General features: G+C 41.1%; 1 protein-coding gene across 1 annotated transcript in view; it reads left to right on the forward strand.

The window, feature by feature from the left end:
• KLHL2 (kelch like family member 2) overlaps nucleotides 1–23,994 on the forward strand; it is a 382,747-nt gene that overhangs the window by 346,907 nt on the left and 11,846 nt on the right. The window contains exons 12-14 of the mRNA XM_069243918.1: nucleotides 6,080–6,208; nucleotides 7,631–7,771; nucleotides 13,865–14,008. Of these exons, the coding sequence (XP_069100019.1) occupies nucleotides 6,080–6,208; nucleotides 7,631–7,771; nucleotides 13,865–14,008 (414 nt within the window). The remainder of the gene's footprint in view (nucleotides 1–6,079; nucleotides 6,209–7,630; nucleotides 7,772–13,864; nucleotides 14,009–23,994) is intronic.

Raw genomic sequence — 23,994 nt, forward strand, 5'->3', positions numbered from 1 at the left:
TTGTGGAGAGCCAATCAGAGTGCTCGCTCCTGTGGGACCATCATTCACGCAGGAATGTGGTGGTTCAAGGGGAGAAAAGCCCCTAGGCCAAATCAGAGGGCTCAATTTTTTGAAGTTGTGCTCACTGGACTTTTGCGAGAGTCCCTCAAACTCAACCATCCAGATATACAAATATTTTTCAACCTTATTTTCAACCTTAATTTCTGAAAAACTATTGAACGGATTCACACCAAATCACAAAAAGCATGCTTTATGGACTATGATTTAGCTTCCTGCCGAAGTTGGTGTATTTCCGTTCAGTTACTTGGGCAGTAGCGCGTTCCAAAAATGTTTATGAAAATTGCATGGGGTTTTTGTATGTTAGGACCTACCCCTTTTTCTCACCCCCTACTTGACGTATCACCCCAAAACATTCAGGTAGCGAGGCAAAAAAGAGCACATTGTGGGAAAGTTTCATGAAATCATTCATTAGTCGAATAATACCAAAGTTATTAGCAAACAAAAAAATCCATATATATATATATATATATATATATGTATGTGTGTGTGTGTGTATATGTGTGTGTGTGTATATATATATATATATATATATATATATATATATATATATATATATACATGTACATATATATATATATATTTTTTTTTTTTTTTTTTTTTTGAAAAGCAAAAGAGAAAAAGAGAATGCTGGACAAAAGAGAATGAAAACATGGTGGTCCACTCATCAACAGTGATGAAAGTGCTCATGCTGCTCATTGATCCACTTTCATCATAGAATTCAATGTAGGGGGTGAGGGGAGCTCAAGATATGCTAGGGTGTGAAGGCAACCCAGACTAGTTGGTAGAAAGCCATTGTAAGGAGTAAGTTAGTCCCATAGACTGGTAACCTGTTTTTTTTTCCCTGTGGTTATATTATTATTAACATTGCCTATGAATAACTGCCACTGCTAATCTCTGTTCAGCTCTTAAAGTGAGATTGAGAAAATGTGTTCATATTTCTTGCCACTACTACTCTTTTCTGTTTCATTTAGCACCCTATGCATATTTAATCTCTTAATTAAATTACATACATGTTTATACTGTTTCACTGTGCCAGAGTTATCTGTATGAAAACAGTAAAATGAATTGGTATTTTAAGAACTTTTAAAGAAAATAACATTTAAGAGGCTGCACATTGGTAACTTCTCCTCTCACTCCTGATACACATACCCTGAGATGATGTGGTAGAATGGCAAAATAGTCAGAATGATAATGGATGATCTTCCATGTCTAAACCATGGCCCATCAAGGTACTAACAGGAGCAGATGATGAAAGCTGTTGTTCTCTGAGGACAACAGTATATCTCTGGTATCAGAGCAGGAGAAGGTCCTCAAGGCTTCGGTAACTTAACAATGGCATTACAGTCACAAACCACTGATATGTAGGGTACTAATTCAGTATTTGGAGTGACACGCAAAACGTACCCTTTCCAAATACTGAATTGGTGCACATTTTAAAACCATTAGGAGTTCGTAAAACTTTACCTACTCCTAACATGGGTTTAGTACATCCTAAATAATTGTTTAGCCGTCACAAACCGTCTTCTTTGGGGTAGCTGAGGGCTTATGACTGCTAAAAAGTTAAATACATCTGGCCCTTGGTTAATCCCTTTATTGCTGCCCCTGCCCCTCCTTTCGCCCCTTGCTGAGCCCTTTTTTGGGGTGTTGAGGTAGTTCATGCTTAGACCTCCATAACCTTTGGTCCACATAAGGTAACCATGCCAAATTTGTGGCTTCTTTTCCCAACATCCTAGGGATTCTTAAGGTATCCAGGGTTTGTGGTTTACCCTGGAAGAGACTGTGAAAATATGTAAAATGTAGCTACATTTTGAGTTTTTTTTGTGATAAAGAGGAAAAAAGTGCTTTGCACAAAGTATCCTTTTTTCCCCTGTAAATGATCTCAACAAAAGGTTTGTTGTGCTAATATCCCCACATTTTCCCATGGACAACTGACCCTTTTTTTCAAAGTGGGTAGCTATGTATTTTGGGCCGTAGTTCAGACGGCACCTAGAAGACCCAGCAAACCTGTATTTTTTTTTTAAAGCCATCTATGGTAATTCAGGGTGGGGTGACTTGTGTAACTCTTACTAGATTTTTTTACCCAGAATCACTTGCAAGCTTCAAACTTTGACTCAAAAACACATTCCCTCATATTTCTGTGATAGACAATTCTAGAATAGGTGGGGTCCCACAAACGTTCTTCCACCTAGCATTCTCTCAAGTCTCCCGATAAAATAGGTACCTCATTTTTGTGGGTAGACCGAATGCCCGCAAGAGGAAATGGGCCAAGGGCAACATGGACACATCACATTTTTCCACTGAAAAACAACACTTTTTTGCAGTGACAGATTTTTGTCCCTAGCTCAGCTGGCACATAGGGAAATATAGCAAACCTGTACAGGTTTAGACACTAGGCACCAAAGGCAATTGAGGGTGAGGTGACTTCCATGGCTGTCACCTGGTTATTTTACCCAGAGTCCCATGCAAACCTCAAACTTCGGCAAAAACACACATTTTCCTCATATTTCATTGATGAAAAGTTCTGAAATCTGTGGGGAGCCACATATTTAATACCACTGAGTATTCCCTCAAGTCTCACAACAAAAATGGTACCTTACTTGTGTGGTTAGGTCTAGTGTCTGCTACATGAAAGGGACACAAACGTCGTAGCATGGTGGGCACATCACATTTTTGCATTGAAAATAGACCCTTTTTTTGCAATGTGGATATTTGTGGATTTTGGGTCCTAGCTCAGCTGGCACCTAAGAAAACCTAGCAAACTTGCACATTTTTCAAAACTAGACAACCAGGAGAGTCGAGGGAGGCATGACTTGCATGGCTCCCACCAGGTAATTTTACCCAGAAGCCCTTGCAAACTTCACATTGGTCCTAAAGATCACTTCAAAAACTACTAAAGATTTTACATTTTTGCCACATAGTGTACCTCAAAAGTGGTTTACGTTCTGTCCACCATTATGAGTAGAGTGTTGACTATAATGCACTTGTCTTTCTGCAAACAGAACACCTACCACGTTCTGATGGTGCATAAAGGTCTCTAGCAGGCAATGAGCAACTCAAGTACAGGAAAAACATTTCTATGGCTGGTTGCCTAGTGAAGTAGTAGCCGATGGAAGGTATGTATCCATGCACAGATATTGAAAGGTGTATGTAACAGCAGCTCCCCTTCATCAGTTTCTCAGTTCTTCACTTTTGTTTGGAACAACATAAAGTAAGTAGGAAAACACAGTGCATTAGGGACAGTAACAACAATCATCCTGCCTCTTTCCTTGCTTACAGATTTTAATGCAAGTGTGAGAAAATATGTTCACCTTTGCCTCACTACCTTTACCAGTTTTTGTGCTGAGATACCCAACACACTAAGTCAAAATAACTGCAAACTTAACATGCTTTTTTACCTCAAACTAAATTATGTACTTTCTAATGGCAGATTATATTTATATCAGTGGTACATGCAACAGCAGCTTCTGGTTAATGCTCTTAAAATTGAATTGGTTTTCTCCTTATATATGCATAAGTGGACAGATGTATCATATTGGAGAGTCATGTATTGCCCCTTATAGTTGAATGTATTTAACCCTTTCATGTAACATTAAAGTGAGGTGTTATTTATGAAAAATATTACATAATGTCACTCAGTATTGAATGGTGAGTATTTTATTATATTATTACGGTTCATTATGTGGCCAATTCCGTAAAGTCTGTGCCAAAAGATGAGAATATGATATGGGTACCCTAGAGCCGGTGTGATGAAAAAATCAAAATGTGCTGATGTTTTTTTTTTCTAAACAAGCTTTATTGTTTCCAAAACCTCAACAAACAGTAGACATAGCACCAGTAGTGCCACATTACAAATAGATACAATTCTGATTTTACAAATCCAATCCATAATACACCCACCATCGCCCCCATATCTTCCCATGCTTCTGCAGGCAGTCTCATGCAATAAAAATAGTTAACACTTGTTGGGCACACCAGTCGTCCCCCACCATCCACTCTGCCAATGAGGAGGCCTGCGAGGAATTCCATCTCAGGGCAATATCCTGCTTGGCAATCGGAGAAGCAACCCTAATGAACGTCTTCTCTAACCCTGGGCCACCAAGATCATCTAGTAAGCCCAGAGGGGCCACTCTGTGGGTAAGATACAAGGATCGGTCAGGTACCTGAGAGAGTTCTAGTGTTATCGTCTGGCAGCAGCGAACTATCACAGGGCCGGACGAAACCACATGGTAAAAGTCTGTGTCGGGTGCAGAATGGTGGAAACAGGCAGCCTGGGGAATTCTGTCAGCTCGATTGAGTCTTATAGGGGTAATGTAAGTCAAGTGAATGTACTTTAGTTGGATCATTTGAAAGCGGGTGGAAATGGCCAACACTCTGGAGGCTATGTTTGGTTCCCTCCATTCTGTGGCATCCATTTCCCAACTTACACCTCCCATGTCTGTCTCAGTGTATCGAACAGACTTGGGGCATTAATAATTAGAGAGCAGTAAACCTGGAAGAGAGCACCCACAAAATCTACTGATGTTTTTATGAAAGTAATGTTGATAAATCGCGTGGCTGGGTCCTGTGAATAGTGTGGATGGTCACCTACCACAGCAAGGGTGAGAGAACCAGACCCTTATCTCTTGTGTTGTGTGATAGATGATGGTGATAGATGGAAGCCTATAACTGGTCATGTGCTTGCAGTGGGACAAAAAGGAAAGAGTGCATACACTTAGATCTGCATTTCTATCCATGCCTATCCTGCTCTCAAATTACTCAAGGGAAGTCCATGGACTAACATTCATACTATGAAAAGAAGGTTACTAAAATCTGCTCATTTAATTGTCTTTAATTCCCTACATTCCTGTTCTGGAGTGTCAATGCCTTCCCCAAAATGTGCACAATTAGGTCTATTCTGTAAACTTTTACTCTAATCTACTGCTTTTTACTGACTTGTTCTTCCATTGTATCACATCCTACTCAGAATCGTGTTTCTTTCCAGGTTCTTGTGTCTGCACTTTTTCTCTGCTCAAACTTTTAGTTACAATGGATTTGCACTGCCAGTTATTAAACAGGCCAGTTCAAAACACTTTTATGTTAATAATCCACACAATATGACTCTTGTGAGAGTATTGGATCAATACATGGGATCCTGTAATCCCGGTATAAACAGCAGTCTCTGTTTTGTTTTGTAATAAGTGATTTGTGACGCACCCAGTTGCTGATTATACAAAAAAGGATGTCAGAACTCAACTATTATAAGTTATTACAGTCAAGTTCTGACGTCACAAGGACTGCTGCCAGAGCCAGCAGCCCTAGTGAAAGACAGGCCAGGTCACGGATCATCTTTAAAGCAGCTGTTGAAAGCAATGAAGATGGAAGGTTGCTCTTCTTTCTTCTGCTCTATTTAAATAGCTTACAGTGGCAAGCACAGATAATATATTTATTTAGTGCACTCCTTAGCTAGAGAAAAGCTGGAATATTTCTGCATGTTTCTTCTCATTCTGAGCTAGTGCAGCTTTTTTTTTTAACTGAGCTATAACAGGTTTTTGCTGTGTTCAATTTTGCACCAGAAGTTTTATTTTTATTCTTCATGTTTGCAAACATGCTCGCTCTTTCATATAAAAGAGCTACACAACAAGGTTTTAAAAGAGGTTTGTGGTAAAGGTGAAAGCTTGACCATGTATTATATGGGATATTGTGCCCCCTTGTGTACATGATAAGTATATTGTAAGTCAACTTGGAGTTCCATTACCTTATAATGTAACTCAGCCTTCTGCCTTGTTTCTCTATATGTCATGGAACTCCTCGGTGACTTGCAATATACTTATAATGTACAGCGGGTGTACTTTACCCTTTATATTATCATATATTTCCATTGCCAAATAATTTAGTATTGATCAATATCACACACAGATACACTCAACTATCTTTATATATTTAAGGATATTGGAGAGGAGTTTTAAATTCAATAAGAAATGCTATGTCGAATTTTTAGCTGGCCTGTAGCACACTGACATGTCTTTCTTCTTACACACAGGAATGCTGTATGCTGTGGGTGGCTATGATGGAGCCTCGCGTCAGTGTCTTAGCACAGTTGAATGTTACAACCCAAGTGCAAATGAATGGACTTACATTGTGGAAATGAATACGAGACGCAGTGGAGCAGGTAATTAAATGACATGTAAAATCCATTTCACCAATCTACAAATAATCATTATTATAAAATGTGTTACTTCTTTTTGTGGGTATAGCCCAAGTAACCATAGGCCATCTGTTATTTAACATGCACATAATATACTATATTTAAGAAGAACCTTTTGAAATTGCATGCATGCATTAAAAGATACACAATGATTATTCTGTTGTATAGTTTTAAAATAGCCCGAGGAGAGGGCTCTGCAGAATGTTAATTCAGAACATCTTCCCTCACCGATTTATAAGACATGACACAAACAAGATCACAAAAGCTATTATAAAGGGGCCAAGCACATTATGGACATCTGGGCAGTTTGGAGTGGGGGACGGGACAGTTGCTGCGTGTCCATTGTCTCTTAGGAGTTAGTCTTGCACCAGATGCTTATGTATTCCCTTTTGTGGTGGTGTACTATTGTGCCTACAGGTTAACCTCTTCCTGCAATTTTCTTTGGTGAGGTTACAGTAAGACAAGACATAGTCTCAAGTCTATAATGGGCCTACCTTCCTATCAAAAGTAGAGAGCCTTTAAATGCATTTAGGCTATTCAAAAGTCTTGAATCCAAAACAAGAGTACTCAGTCCATTGAAACCTGGAACACCTGCAGGAACGTCTTCTTTGTTTCTCCGAAACACTCATTGTATTTGAGTAGGACATCGTTTAAACACATATCATGCTCTCCCAGATTAATTGCAGAAGTGGAAGAAGCTATGGTTTTTACACTGACTGTGTGTTTGAATTATGAGCATGTAAGGCTTCCTGTAATTATCTTTAGCCACAAGATCCCAGCCCCTCTTTTCTGGCAAAACGCCTGCCCTTTCGCCCTTTATTTCTGGCTAGCACAGGGTTACCACTTGAGAATGCTGTTCTTGGATGATGTGGGCACCCAACAAATTGTGGATGCAGCAATATGGTTAGTCCCCCTACAAGTGACTCGTTGTGTGACATAGTCAAAGGCAGATTATTTGGCAGCCGCAGGGGGAGACTAGATAGTCTAGGGCTGGGAGGGCCATGGACACAGGGGCTATGGCAAAATTATCCATGTAAATAGGAGCAATAAGCCAGGAGCCATGATTAAAGTGGCAAGGTAATAACAGTGTGTAGCATCTTGAAACTTATGCTGTAATGGAAAACCCATAAAGCCAAATACTGAAGCATTCAACAGACTAGCCATTACTGCCTGGTCTGCAAGGGTCGTTTGAAGTACATTAAAACTGTTTTATATTTTGACTGTCTAACTACATTTGGGAGAGGTATTTTGACACCATAAAAATTCAATGGGATTATGATTAGATGGATGTAAAAACTAACCGTAAGCCTGTGTCACATCTCAGACTTTTTAGCAACATTGACACCTTTATAAATCCACAAACTTTAATTGATGTATTTTTTGTAGGTGTTGGAGCATTAAATGGTTTACTGTATGCAGTAGGGGGTCATGATGGTCCATTGGTTAGAAAAAGTGTTGAAGTATATGATCCTGCCGCTGGTGAATGGAAACAGGCTGCGGATATGAACATGTGCCGAAGAAATGCAGGTGTGTAACAGATCTTCGATTGGAAGCTGTTTACATTTCCTTAAATGCTCAAGTTGCAAATGTTGGAAAATTGTATTGATTAAACATGGTGAGGTGATTTTGTGATGGCACAACACAGTCTTTTGGTTTATTTATTCAGAAAAAAACTATACTTCCTGAACGTCATCTCAAGGAATAATGGTGTGGCTTATGAGAGCATTGTATTGCTGAAGGTGTAAGAGCAGAACAGCAGTACAAAAAGGCGAGCTCATCTGACCTGGGACATTCATTGATGCTGAAAGCCACAACTCAAATTCAGTCCTTTTTTTGGGTCCTCATCACCTTATCATCTTGACCCAATCACCAATATAAGCTCTTCAAATGTTTATGCAGCACTGCCACAGAGGTAGGGCTCCTCCTTTCATACACGGTCCTAGACCATTGCACTAAATAAATATAGCACAATTGGTGTTATTAATCATTGGACCCATTCATGTCTGTCTCTAAACCATTCAGTCAGGGGAACCACAAATTGGCTTTGCATTTATATCCTCTACTTCTTAAGTCCACCAAGTAAACACTCTTTACTTGTGTTAACCAATCCACCAGTTCAGGAGGGTCAAGGTCAATCCATTTTCTACAAATAGTATGTCTCTCTATTATTATCTAGCAAAAGGTTAAGTATCTTGCCTTCCAGTTGGCAGATTATTCTTCTGTCTCCTGTAATATTCTAAACATGATCAAATGGGGGTTTACCTTCATTTCTTTACCAGCCATTCTGTATTCACTGAACTTAAGTACTCCCAAAATGTTTTTAAACCAGGGCATTCTAGAAACATGTGCAGATCATTCGATCTAGCCAAGTTGCACTTCTTGCTATGTCTCTCAAAAATACCAGATACCTCCGATAATTTCTGTGGGGTCCAATAACCCCTGTACCGTGTAAACAAATTATTTATTTTCAGTGCCCCAGGACTGACAACACCATAAAAAGTGCAAAAGCTTACTTGCCGTAACGTCTCCAGCTGGTCACTTGGCAAGCAACCTTCCCATATTCTATAAGGCGGTATTAACTTTAGTTAATTGGCTTGACACGGCAGTCTATACCATTTTGCAATTTCCTTCTTGAACTTTGGGAGCTGTAGACTGGCCTCAAAATCAACTGGAGCTGTTCAATGTTCGATGAAAATTGTAAGTATTCGATTTGGACAACTTTCCTCCCTTCCTTCATGCTCAGCTACTACTAGGAATTCAACATGTTATCGTCCAGCAATCCCCTCATTTTTTAATCCGAGCGGTACACAAGGGGGTACATAAGCTGTCTTCCAAAACACTCAGGTGTGCTGAGCGTGTCCCAGATTGTTGCGTAGACAGAAAAATATGGTAGTAACCATGTTTTCCACAGACTGATCCAAAGGGTAACATGGTAACAGCAGATGTTAAAACCTACAGCTCATCCTTTTAAGTATCTGGGATCTCCAAACCTATATGGATAACCAATTACATCACCCTGAGATCCTAGCATAGCTCAAAACATCATGTTTATATCCCCTTTGCCCCAGTTTACCGCTGTATTTAGAAGAGCCCTAAATGACTTAAATTGGAAAGTTATAAATTAGAATTGAATATCTGTTAACTACAAGCCTCCCTTCCTAAGCTTCTGCCTCAGCTTCTTCCATGACATTCTCACCCCTCTGGACACTCAGATAAAACTATTAATGTTGCCCTGTATCTTTTGAATTAGTTTCCTTGAAGATGTTAACAGGATTCAGTTAAATAAGAAAGTGAGCTTAGGAAGATTACTCATTTAAAAAAAAGACCACATACCATCAGGGATAGATTCTGTGAACTTTTGAGAGTTTTAATTTATCTCCACTGGAACTTTTTTTCAGATCAACCTCTGCAATTGAGTCTAACTCACAGTTAACCAGAATATCTAAATAGTGCAATTCCTTTTTTACTAATTTGTTCTGTATCTCCAAGTTCCAAGCCATTATTTCAGTGTTGTCTTTGTTGATTGCATAACTTGAGATTGCCCCAAACTCTCTAGCCAGATTCTCACACCTTCACAAGGCTGTATTAACATCCGACATTTATAGCATCAATTCATCTACACTCAGGCAATTTAGGTTATGCATTTGATGCCCTTTCATGAAACCTTGTTGATCTTGATGAATAACTTTGTTTATTAGTCCACCCATCCTCTTTGTCACTATACCCGCCAAACATTTATAATGTGTATATTATATAATGAAATAGGTTGGTAGGATTTGCATTTTTGAGGGTTTTTATTGGGTTTCAAAATTACAGTAATGATTGCCTCGTTCCATGAATGTGGTGGCTGCTCTAGAAAATAATATTCTGTTAAAGAATGATTTTAATACAGAACAGATCTCCTCACTCATGATTTTGTAGAGTTTCCCCAGAATCCCATCTGGACTAGCCACCTTCCCCTTGTGTATTCCTTTTATAGCTTCCCTGACCATTTCTTCGGTTTCCTCCTGTCTTAACTCCACTGTACTCTGTTCTTTGAGAAATGCAATCGCAGTGAGTCTAATCTCTTTCGAATACTTTGTGTATCAATCAGCATTTCGTCCTTATATAAATCCTGATCTTTGGAAGGCCTCTCGGATTTCCTTTGGCTGCACTATCTCCCTCTCCTTCCTAGCGTCTACTATGGAATTCACGGAGATACATTTGATAAAATTATTGGTGGTGTCTATTCTCACACCCCATGCCAACATTTTACCAATTTTCTTGCCATAATCAAACTGCTCTATCTAGATAGCGTCTCATTTCTCTTGTTGTTTATTTTCTACAAGCCTCCTATATTCTTGCTTGCAAATAGCTACTTTCCAATTCAGCCAATCACCTTGACTACATTTATCCATATCGCTGTTCACATTTTCTAGTCGCTGTATCTCTGTCTGCAGAGCATCCTCAAGCTTTCGTTCTCCTCTCCTATAATATTTTACCCACTTATTAATCATGCCCCTTATATAAGCTTTATAAATGTTCCTCAATATCCTTTCCCCACAGCTATCCCTCTTTATTTCAAAGAACTCTTTTGTATACAGCTGTAGGGATTGTGTGAAGACTGGGTACTCAAGATACCTTTTTTTCATTGTCCACCTCCCCAGTCGGGTACTCATCTTATTTCTTCTTCTTCCAGCTCCAATCAAACTATCTTATGATTCAAAATTGCAGTGGGATGGTATTTAATATGCCTCACTTTTCCCATATTTTTATGATCTAGAAACCAATAGTCTAATCTTGAGCTTTGATTATATTTTGAGTTATGAAAGGTGTATACCCTTTGATTATCCTTTTTTCCCTCCACATATCTGTCAACCCTAAATCTTTCAGCACGATCTTCAAACGTGCAGTCATTTTAGGAGAACAAACTCCTTTCCTGGGCTAGATCTAACTTATTATCCAACAAAATGTTGAAATCCCCTCCTTATATAATGGGAGCTTTATACTCCAGCAGTTTGCAAAACAAGCCCCTGAGGGGTTCTGGGTCATTTATATTAGGGCTGTAATATCCAGTACAAGCTAATTTTGCTCGCTCTCTAATATCAATCATCTTCCTTTCCCATCCATCTCTGTTCTTGTCACCTGCAACCCGGAGTTAGTCGACACTAAGATAGCCACCCCTTTTGTTACATAATGTTGAGTTGCAAAGAAGGCCTCTTGAATCCTCCTCTGTTTTACAACTAACTGCCTCATTTGTTAAATGTGTCTCGTGCAAGACCACTACATATGCTCCAAGTTCTTTTGGCTGTTGAAAGACAAGCATTTGCCTTTTCTTCACCCGTAGACCATCTACATCCCATGACATAAGTTTGATAACTTTTTTATAACCTATAATCAGATATCTTCCATGTTATACTCCCACCCCACAATGCGACACCTATTTAATAGGACCACACAGCTTCATATAATTCTTTATATGAACAGTGGTGAAGACTCTTTTTCTGATTATTTTCCCACATGCTCCCCACCAAGTGTACTCCGCCCAACCCTACAACCATGTGCTACCCCATGTTTAACCATAATCATATAATTCATGGTCTGTTGGTGTTCTGATCTAATCTGTTGCATGTTCACCAACTTGGTTAAGACTTATATTTGACTGATTCCTACTATTCTGTCAGGGAGACTAGAATAAGAGGTAATCCTTCTCTTTTTTATCGAACTCCTTACTGGCCGCTAGCAGGAAGATCCCCTCGCTGAACCTTCAGTAAGAAGCTCAAAGTTTGGGCCTTTGACCTACCATAACTCTGTCTCCAGTGATGTCTTTGTGCCTCTTTATGCGTCAGGACACCCTTTCGGGTAGGAGTGTGCCTCACAAATTGCTTTAATAGTAACTGGATTTGAAATATTGTCCAATGCTGATGATACTCAGCTTATAGTATCCATTGCGGACAATCCCTGTGGCTAAGGAGATAAGGGCAGTTAATTTGGGCCTCTGAAACTAGATCCTTCTCCCGCTCCCGAAAAGGAAGCCAAGAATCTTGGCATTCGGATTGACAGCATGCTCTACATGAAACATCAGGTAGATGTGGTTTGCTGTTTCTGCTGTGGAATTCTTTGTATGCTGTGAAAAATGTTTAAATGGATTCCCTCTGCACTGTCACAAGACTATCATGCAGGCACTTGTAACTAGCCGATTACACAATGGCAATGTACTGTATGTAGCCATAAATGAGGCTCTTCTACCTTGCTTACAGATTGTGCCTAATACTGTAGCCAGGTTGGATTACCAACTTCCATCACAAACTTCATCAGTACTGCTTCTGAAAACTCTACATTGGCTTCCTAACATAAAGAGTAGTGTTTTCATAGTGCTCTGCCACTCTTACCAAGATTTGCATGGTAGTGGTCCTTTTTATCTTAAAACACGGGTTAACTTTTATAAACCTGTAAGAAAATTACGGTTCTGGGAGATGGCCTACGCCTCCCCACACCAAATTTATCAGGTTAGAAGTGGGGGACGTTCCTTTACAAACCTTGCGTCACATCAGTGGAACTAGCACCCGCTGGATACACTTACTTGTAAGGGCAGGTGCATCTTTATGAAAATGCTGAAAACGTGACCTTTCTGAGCTTTTTGCTTTTTTTATTCTCCTATTTTTTTTTCTGAGCTTCATTGTCCCCCTAGCACCAACAGCTCTTATGGAAGTGAGTGGTGGTCTTTAAAATGGATTTAACATGACATATTATAGTAATACTACTACATGGTCCCCGTTACAAGAACTATAAAATAGCATACCTAGTATCTGAATATCTAGATTGTAACATTGAAACAATTTAATTTTGAAAGGCAGAGTTAAAAACTAATTTATCAGACAAATGTGAAGAAACTATTCAATGAAAACAATATTTTGGCTATTTTATTTATGCAAAGGCAATAGGAGCAACATGTGCAGACATTTGCCTGGGGTAAAGTTATATTTTTTAAACTACACATGTATGAAAATGGATAGCAGTTCTCAATGTTTTTAAAGAACTATGCTGCAGAGATTGATTATAATTCACAATTGTTTATGGCACATCTTTAGCCACAGATTCAAGGATAGTGGAATTTTGCAAAGAGAAATGTCAGTGCAAATACACCAATGGAGGACTTTCCACAGGTGTACGTTTATGATTAGTGTTGGGAAAATGTGTGTTTAAAAGGGAGGGGTAGGTGCCAGCCATTGGAAATGTGATAAATGCTCAAACTTATAACTTTGTAGGTATTTACAAGAAAATGTCCTGGATTTTTGCACCCATTTGCACACCCACGACTTTTAAAATGTGCACCTCAGGGAATGAGAAATTTCCACATACACCGTATATCGTTCTAATATTATTATTATTATATATTTGTCTTATTGACCTTCTTATAGATCCACTGGTTCTGTAGAATTAATGGTGATGGATACCTAATCCTCCCCTCAAACCTACCCTCCAAGCACTATTTTGCATAATTATGAGACTCAAAATCATCATGTTGATTGACTTTGATCAAACTGGCAAAAAGCTGTTACATGAACGACAAATCATCAGTTCATGAGCAAACATAAGCAAATGTTACAATTCATAGAACTGCTGTTTCATCCTATTTAGGTGTGTGTGCTGTCAACGGCCTTTTATACGTGGTCGGAGGTGATGATGGATCATGTAATTTGGCCTCAGCAGAATATTATAACCCCGCAACAGATAAATGGACACTGCTGCCATCTTGTATGAGTACAGGAAGGAGTTATGCAGGTAAGAGTGTTCTTTACAGGAGTAGTGTCTTTTTTTACTTTAAAGCTTGGAATTGTAAGCAGTCTTTTGCATAGTATGCCTATATGAATGTTTGAGAATAATTTATTGAATCCTGAGTTCAACAAATTTTATTTTTAAAAAGAAACGTATACTTGCAAAGTTTTTGTTGCTGTATGGTTTATTGTTATATTTAATCTATTTATTGCATGCTTTTTCTACTATCAAAATTATCCTTTTCAAATACTATGGGGTTTACGGATAGATAAACACAAGAAATTGTAACAGGTGATGCTCTGCCCAAAATGGGCTGAATGCAGTCTGTGGAATGTGTAGAGACCATTCTTTTAATAAAGAAGAAGTACCTAAAAACCACCTGTGATTTATTGCTGGATGAAAGTGATAGTTTACAGCTTTCAGAGGTGGCCAGAAACTTGGCCATTTACTTGGTTTATAATACAGTAATGGATGGTTATTTCACTGCCCAGTGTTCACGTTTGTAGGTCGTTTTCCCACTGGTAAAAGATAAATTCAACAATTCAAGAAAAGTTAATACATCCAGTTCAAAGCGTTTAACCTGCTTCAAGGCACATTGACAGATAGGTATCACTCATTTTATTCAATAAAATGCCAAGATAGTTGTTCCACTCCTGTGGCTCCTTCTAGGCATCATTGTCTACATCAAGCCTTTCATCAGAGTTGCCAGGAATGTATGCCACCTTTTTACAGCAATTTTAGAACCCAAATCATGAAAATGAAGGGTCCATTGTTGTAGGGCAGTCATACTTAAGCAAGAACTTACAGTCATTAATATTTGTGACGAAATTGGATAAAAGTTCCATTAAAGGAAATCCTCTCCATGATAATAGTTCAAAAGAATACAGTATGTCAAGGGTCTGGATGCCTTAAGCCAACACATGAAAACGGGAGACTAACGTTATACTACGTTTCTTTTAAACACAGTGAAAAGAAATATGAATCGACTGTTGGACGAATGCGTGTAGAAAACTAATAATTATCATGTTTTCTAAAGCAGCATACATTAAACAGAAACATCAATTAATGCAACAGTTCACTTTAAAAACTAAATATACAGCAACAACCATTTGAACTTTGAAATCTTTTCATGATTCATATCGCTAATTAATTGAGAACTTTTTAGTTAATTTGACACAATCATTGCTTTTATTTGATTTGTCCTAATTTTACACACATCTGGAATTTTTAGGTCATGTTCTGTTTCATTTAGATTTCTTTTGGACTAGGCACAGGTCTCTGTTACCCTTCTCTATCCATGCTGCCTTTACATAGTAAAGCTCTAATGAGTAGCTGTCTATTTGCTAATGATAAAGGAATCTGACTACTCACGTTATTCCTGACTTGGAAGTTCATAGCCTCACTTTATTGTTTTAATTTTGAAGACACTCTATATTCTGTTTTTTTTAATGATAAAATATCCTTGTCTTTTGCTCCTTGTTTCAGTTTTCAATTGCATCGGAAATGATGTTGCATCATCTGTAGATATCACTGGAGATGTCTTCCGTTTGTTGTTTAATGAAGCAAACGGAAACCAATATTTTAATTCTATGTCATAATTATCGTAAGATGTTTCTTAGTAGTACACAGTAGTGTGGAATTGTGTGCAATTCAGCTTATCGTGTTAGGGTGATAGAAGACTTGAATTTTTATTAAAACTTGTTAGACACAGTGAGATAGATGCATGGTTTGTTGTGCTACACAATGCTGAGATATTGTTGAAAAATTTCTGGAGTGAGATTTTGGATGCTGCTAACACTGTTGGATGGGAGAGAAGTGAAGAGGAAAGTTAGCAGACATCAGGACTATTCCACCATGTGAGTACTGAGTTAGACAGAAGCCTTATACCCTTGGAATAGGTTTTGTTCAATACAAAACCTATTTCAAGATTGCCAGCCATCGGTGTGCCATCAGCAATATGCATTGGCAAAGCCAGTATCTCTGCCAAGCTGAGACCTATTGACTTTGTCAATGCTTGTATCAATAAGTGATGCTTATAAAATAGTTATTTTTTCGTAATTCATAATCAAGTAATTACATAAACTTAATTAGACAATTAACAATACTATTTGAGGTCCCTTAAAATCACAATGAGAATACTAAATCTACCGATCTAACAGCAGTTGTGTTAAACATTATTCACAATATGTATAAAAGGCAACTTTGTCTATTTTGGTATCCACGCCTTGTCTAAATAAATCATAGATCAAATTTAAGAGTATCTCTTTTACCTTCTGACAAGCTAATTTCCTGTGATCGATGTAAGTGCACTGATAAAAAGCTCACCCTGAAATACATTAGGGGTTAGAGGCAATCTTCTAAATAACCCAGCAGCACGATGTTATACGTATGGTAAATAAATTAGGTGGAACAAACAAAAGAAGACAACAAGAGAGTGTTCTCCTTTGATGAATACATTGAAACCCAGTGTCTATTTGTAGGAAAGTACCATCTCGCCTGGCATGTTACCCCCATATTTCACTGTATATATGTTGTTTTAGTTGTATGTGTCACTGGGACCCTGCCAGCCAGGGCCCCAGTGCTCATAAGTGTGCCCTGTATGTGTTACCTGTGTTATGATTAACTGTCTCACTGAGGCTCTGCTAATCAGAACCTCAGTGGTTATGCTCTCTCATTTCTTTCAAATTGTCACTAACAGGCTAGTGACCAATTTTACCAATTTACATTGGCATACTGGAACACCCTTATAATTCCCTAGTATATGGTACTGAGGTACCCAGGGTATTGGGGTTCCAGGAGATCCCTATGGGCTGCAGCATTTCTTTTGCCACCCATAGGGAGCTCTGACAATTCTTACACAGGCCTGCCACTGCAGCCTGAGTGAAATAACGTCCACGTTATTTCACAGCCATTTTACACTGCACTTAAGTAACTTATAAGTCACCTATATGTCTAACCTTTACCTAGTAAAGGTTGGGTGCTAAGTTTCTTAGTGTGTGGGCACCCTGGCACTAGCCAAGGTGCCCCCACATCATTCAGGGCCAATTCCCCGGACTTTGTGAGTGCAGGGACACCATTACACGCGTGCACTACATATAGGTCACTACCTATGTGTAGCTTCACAATGGTAACTCCGAATATGGCCATGTAACATGTCTAAGATCATGGAATTGCCCCCTCTATGCCATCCTGGCATTGTTGGTACAATCCCATGATCCCACGGGTCTGTAGCACAGACCCTGGTACTGCCAAACTGCCTTTTCAGGGGTTTCACTGCAGCTGCTGCCAACCCCTCAGACAGGTTTCTGCCCTCCTGGGGTCCAGCCAGGCTTGGCCCAGGAAGGCAGAACAAAGGACTTCCTCAGAGAGAGGGTGTTACACCCTCTCCCTTTGGAAAAAGGTGTTCAGGCAGGGGAGGAGTAGCCTCCCCCAGCCTCTGGAAATGCTTTCATGGGCACAGATGGTGCCCATTTCTGCATAAGCCAGTCTACACCGGTTCAGGGACCCCTCAGCCCTGCTCTGGCGCAAAACTGGACAAAGGAAAGGGGAGTGACCACTCCCCTGACCTGCACCTCCCCTGGGAGGTGCCCAGAGCTCCTCCATTGTGCTCCAGACCTCTGCCATCTTGGAAACAGAGGTGCTGCTGGCACACTGGACTGCTCTGAGTGGCCAGGGCCAGCAGGTGACGTCAGAGACTCCTTCTGATAGGCTCCTTCAGGTGTTGCTAGCCTATCCTCTCTCCTAAGTAGCCAAACCCTCTTTTCTGGCTATTTAGGGTCTCTACTTTGGGGATTTCCTTAGATAACGAATGCAAGAGCTCATCAGATTTCCTCTGCATCTCTCTCTTCACCTTCTGCCAAGGAATCGACTGCTGACCGCGCTGGAAGCCTGCAAAACTGCAACAAAGTAGCGAAGACGACTACTGCAACTCTGTAACGCTGATCCTGCCGCCTTCTCGACTGTTTTCCTGGTGGTGCATGCTGTGGGGGTAGTCTGCCTCCTCTCTGCACTAGAAGCTCCGAAGAAATCTCCCGTGGGTCGACGGAATCTTCCCCCTGCAACCGCGGGCACCAAAGAACTGCATCACCAGTACCCTGGGTCTCCTCTCAGCACGACGAGCGAGGTCCCTTGAATCCAGCAACTCTGTCCAAGTGACTCCCACAGTCCAGTGACTCTTCAGTCCAAGTTTGGTGGAGGTAAGTCCTTGCCTCCCCACGCCAGACTGCATTGCTGGGAACCGCGACTTTTGCAGCTACTCCGGCCTCTGTGCACTTCCGGCGGAAATCCTTTGTGCACAGCCAAGCCTGGGTCCACGGCACTCTAACCTGCATTGCACGACCTCCTGAGTTGTCCTCCGGCGACGTGGGACTCCTTTGTGTAACTTCGGGTGAGCACTGTTTCACTCCTCTTCGTAGTGCCTGTTCCGGCACTTCTGTGGGTGCTGCCTGCTTCTGAGAGGGCTCCTCGTCCTGCTGGGTGCCCCCTCTGTCCCCTGACGCAATTGGCGACATCCTGGTCCCTCCTGTGACACAGCAGCATCCAAAAACCCTAACCGCATGACTTGCAGCTAGCAAGGCTTGTTGGCGGTCTTTCTTCAGGAAAACACTTCTGCACGACTCTCCACGGCGTGGGGCATCCATCCTCCAAAGGGGAAGTCTCTAGCCCTTGTCGTTCCCACAGAATCCTCAGCTTCTACTGTACAGTAGCAGCTTCTTTGCACCCACAGCTGGCATTTCCTGGGCATCTGCCCATCTCCGACTTGCTTGTGACATTTGGACTTGGTCCCCTTGTTCCACAGGTACCCTCGTTTGGAAATCCATCGTTGTTGCATTGCTGATTTTTGTCTTTCCTGCAGAATTCCCCTATCACGACTTCTGTGCTCTTTGGTGAACTTTAGTGCACTTTGCACTCACTTTTCAGGGTCTTGGGGTGGGCTATTTTTCTAACCCTAACTGTTTTCTTACAGTCCCAGCGACCCTCTACAAGGTCACATAGGTTTGGGGTCCATTCGTGGTTCGCATTCCACTTTTGGAGTATATGGTTTGTGTTGCCCCTATCCCTATGTGTCCCCATTGCATCATATTGTAACTATAGATTGTTTGCACTGTTTTCTAATACTATACTACATATTTTTGGTATTGTGTATATATATCTTGTGTATATTTGCTATCCTCATACTGAGGGTACTCACTGAGATACTTTTGGCATATTGTCATAAAAATAAAGTACCTTTATTTTTAGTATATCTGTGTATTGTGTTTTCTTATGATATTGTGCATATGACACTAGTGGTACTGTAGGAGCTTCACTCATCTCCTAGTTCAGCCTAAGCTGCTCTGCTAAGCTACCATTATCTATCAGCCTAAGCTGCTAGACACCCTATACACTAATAAGGGATACCTGGGCCTGGTGCAAGGTGTAAGTACCCCTTGGTACTCACTACAAGCCAGTCCAGCCTCCTACACTATTAAAACACAATCTGCTAAGGGCCATTGATACCTTTATGGTGGGAGCTTTAGGGGAGTGTAAATGTGACCCTAAGTGTCTGTGACCAAGGGAAAGGGGTGTAAGTTCCCACAGAATACTTGATTTTGTTTCACACAGGATCTTGCAAGAGAATAAGTGGTATAGCAGTGCCCCCATGACTATAATGGTATATAATGGTAGTGAATGTATTTATTTCTTCCATTTCTCTGCCCAGTGCACTTTCCCACCTGCTTTCTGTATTTCACTTATATACTACACATGGTTGTTGTCATTAAAGTATCCATGCTCAAAGATGTTCACAAAATCTAATTTCATTTCCATGGCCAAACCAATTGGTGGATGATGTTATGCACTTAACAGATCCACTTTGGGTCTGGGCCCAGACTTAGGTGGCTCAGAAAAATACCAACAATGTTCATGAGCATAACTCAGGTATCAAAATGACTACATCCTTATATAGCCTGCCTTCAACACCTTTCCAGTGCTGCTGTCCCTGCAGGCATATCAGCCCAACAATTGTTCCTGGGGTCAGCATGAAGAGTTCCTAAACAGGGGGCAGTGAAAGGCCAGCCATAATGTTATGGAAGAGAATGGCAGTGTGCTCCCAAACTATCACAGCAAGTCCTCTGCAGGGTATCAGAGACAGAAATATGAGGAGGCTCCCTGAAGAAAGGGAACTGTAAAATGTAACAGATATCAAAACAACCTGTGGTAACATGACAGCCCAAGACGATCAGAGCAAGTGTTTTGATCAGGCAACAACTCTTCCGGTAGTGCCTAAGATTCCCCAAAGAAGCTTAAGCAATAAGGATGGCACAGAGTCCAAGAAAGTGTTGGGTTAGCATCCCATAATCACTGCTGAGGACAGAGCTATTATTTAAAAAAATAGTCTTATGTAAATTAAAATTTTGTGTTGAGGCAAGCTTAATAGCCACTAGAGCTCACTCTAGGAAAAGTCTATTCTGTTTCCCCAGATCAACTAGCAAGATCATTCTGCCAGTCTCTGATGTTGGTTACCCCATTCACCCCATCCAAAAGACTGCAAAAGGATGCAAAATTTAAAGAATGAAGTGCCGGAGGGAAAATGAGGAACAAAATGACCCTATCTGTAACACTGTTGCTACGTTCAATAAAGAACCTCACAATACAAAAGAAAGTCACTGCAGCCTAAATCAGGAGATCCAGCAAAGCTTCATTCTGACACGTGTCAAAATCTTCCAGTCGAAAACCTACAGATGCTTTGATTAATAAAATGCTGTCTTGCCTCCATTCCAAGAATGGCTGAGGTATAATCAGACCTGATTACATTAAACAGCTACTGGAGTACCTGCAATGTTATGGACTGCCTCATTCTGGACAGCAAAGACATGACTAGCCCACATGTTTATGGCTCGGAGTAAGATGTCCAACTCTCAATATTCTGTGAAAATTGAACTGGTCTTTCTCAAAGGTCTTTAGAACAGAGGCCTATCACAGAATTCCTGCAATTAATGCAATTAACTGTGCTGTTTTTTGCACTTTGGGCTAAGAACAGTCACATTTTTCTACACATAAAAGCTTTACACTATAAATTACATGAATGTGCATCCTGGTATCATTTAGCAATCTTGCTGCCCAGAGCATCAGCCTTTTTCAGAGTCTGTACCCTCTCTGACTTTATTTGTCTATTCTCAGTTGCAGTCCTAATGAGGGGAAAAGGGTTACAAAAGGGTGTTTGTGGGTACTGTTTGTGGGATGACCAAACCTTATAAATCTCCACCAAGGAAATGTCAAGCCCCCAGAAGTCATTTTATATGACCCTCCTACAATTTCTTGGAAGCTTGAACTGCCCTAATAATAATCCCCAGACATCTCACATAAACAATTTCTGGTACGTAGTCAAGACACTCAAAGCCTAAACTCCAGGTAGAAAGTGGGCATCCCTAATTGTCGCTGATAGTACCACTGACGCTATATTTGTTAAGCCCCTTATAACTCAGTGCGAATAAATAAATCACTCATTATATTCCAACCATTCACAATTCTTAGGATTCATGTGTGGCACAAAATAGTGAACCTTTCTTCTAAAAATACTTAAGCTATTTATTATTTTCTCTTTTAGTACTACTGGCTTAGTAGCTTAGTAGTACTGCATGAAGTGGTGTATGTATTTACTAGCAGTTTTACATGTCATCGTTGAGGTGTCAGAGTACCTTTCTTAAGAACTTTTCTATATATAAAACTAGTTAATTATGATTTGAATTAATTTGTATACAAACTATATTAGTTTGTATCCTGCACACTTGAGTCCATATGTGCATAGGCTCAATGGTGCAGGATATATAAATATATCTTGATTTACCAAGAGAAATTAGCAGGTCTAGTTTGTTGCCAGCCAAATCCAAAGGGATAAGGGCATCCACTCAATATATGTGCCTCTTCTATGCAGAGAGAATTACAACACAGAGTGAATCTGGTTGAAAGAATCCATTGGTCCAGCAAAGCCATTGCCCATGTTGTGGACACAGTGGATCATAAGGACTCCTCTCTGTTGGTGCACCCTTTCTGATGATAACTCAAACATATTTCATGGACTCTGCCTTGAAGAAGTGGTTTCTGTGCACCAAGAACCGCCACTGCTCTGTGGTGTCATGACTCCCAGCTTCAGAACTTCAGGCTAGGTGGTTGAGCATTATACTTGAAAGCACACTTGAAGTATGAGAGCATTCTTTGCTTACTTCGTAACATTTGTCTCAAATAATAAATATAAGAAATGCAAAAGGAACACACATTGTGATTATGATGTAACATTTAAATTTACATGCTACTATAAACCATACTGTATAGGCATTTAAGTGGCAAAAGGTTTCAACGTAAATTCACTGTGCATTCAGCAGGGATGGGGGGATTGAATCTTGAAATTTTCAAATTCCTTAAGACAATAGTTCAGGCATCACAGTGTTTTGCCCTCACCTCATCCAACATGGCTGCAAGTGTAGGTTTCATTCATTGACGAGGTATAGCTGTGTAGTGCTAGATTGCCTTTTTATAGTGAAGACAGCCAGACCTGAGTAGATGTGCAATATGGTGTAATGCATTGCAAAGGTTGAATAACCTGATTTTAAATATTATGTTAGTAACCTTGAACACCCTGCTGCGGACAGGGTAGGAGTCACACCCACTAGCTGCCATGGATGTGGCACCCCAAGGCACCTCCTCAGAACACTTATTGGACCCACAGAAGATCAAAAGAGGACTGGACCTGCAGTCTGTGACCTGAGAGGGGCCCTGTCGGACTGGGCCTGCTCTCTCCATGCAAAGATGTGGACTCCAAGGTTCAGTTGGCTGCCCACCCATGTGGCTAGAAGGATAAAACAAGTTGCAAGAAACCTTCTCCTGGAAGTGCCCAAGTGACCTGTGGCAAATACCTCTGGACTGGACTTTGTTGTTGGCCGCTGCCTAACACACTGAGAGTGTCTAAGTGCCCTCCCCTAAGTCGTGGGGGCCTTGGAAGTGTACACTTTTGGTTGGTTGGGCAACAGAAGAAGGTTTGGAAACTTTAGAAAACTTTTGCTCCAGACTTCAGGCCGTCCTGCCATGAAAAGTATCTAATTTCTAGTTACATTGTATCGGATTGAATTTCAGCTTCATCCCAGTCAATGCTCCCAGCACCTCCAAGAAAAGTCCCAATCTGCATTTGAACTTAAAACATTTCCAGCAAGAAATCTCCAAAGCAGTGGAGATGCAGTGGGACCTCCCTGCTTCAAGTATCCAGAGCGGTGCTTGCAATATAAGAGCGGTCTACTCAGGAAGGGTCTTTCTTCTCAAAAAGTGGCATAATCCTTTTCTGCGATGTGAAGCACAGTTTTTGGGAACGTATTCCATTGGGAGGAGATTGGACAGTGTGTCCTTTCAGGGTCATTAATAGCAGTGAATCCATACAACTTTGTGTAAGCAGTATGAACAGATGTAGGCCCTGATTCTGACCTTGGCGGACGGCGGAGGCCGTCCGCCAAGGTACCGCCGCCAAATGACCGCACCGCGGTCAGAAGACCGCGGCGACCATTCAGACATTTCCTCTGGGCCGGCGGGCGCTCTCCAAAAGAGCGCCCGCCGGCCCAGAGGAAATGCCCCTGCAACGAGGACGCCGGCTCAGAATTGAGCCGGCGTAGTTGCAGGGGTGCGACGGGTGCAGTTTGCACCCGTCGCATATTTCAGTGTCTGCAAGGCAGACACTGAAATACTTTGCGGGGCCCTCTTACGGGGGCCCCTGCAGTGCCCATGCCATTGGCATGGGCACTGCAGGGGCCCCCAGGGGCCCTGCGGCACCCACTACCGCCATCCTGTTCATGGCGGGTTTCCCGCCATGAACAGGATGGCGGTAGGGGGTGTCTAAATCCCCATGGCGGCGGAGCGCGCTCCGCCGCCATGGAGGATTCCCCCGAGCAGCGGAAAGTCGGCGGGAGACCGCCGACTTTCCGCTTCTGACCGCGGCTGAACCGCCGCGGTCAGAATGCTCGTGGGAG

Source organism: Pleurodeles waltl, chromosome 1_2, assembly GCF_031143425.1.
Source record: "Pleurodeles waltl isolate 20211129_DDA chromosome 1_2, aPleWal1.hap1.20221129, whole genome shotgun sequence".
NCBI lineage: Eukaryota > Metazoa > Chordata > Amphibia > Caudata > Salamandridae > Pleurodeles > Pleurodeles waltl.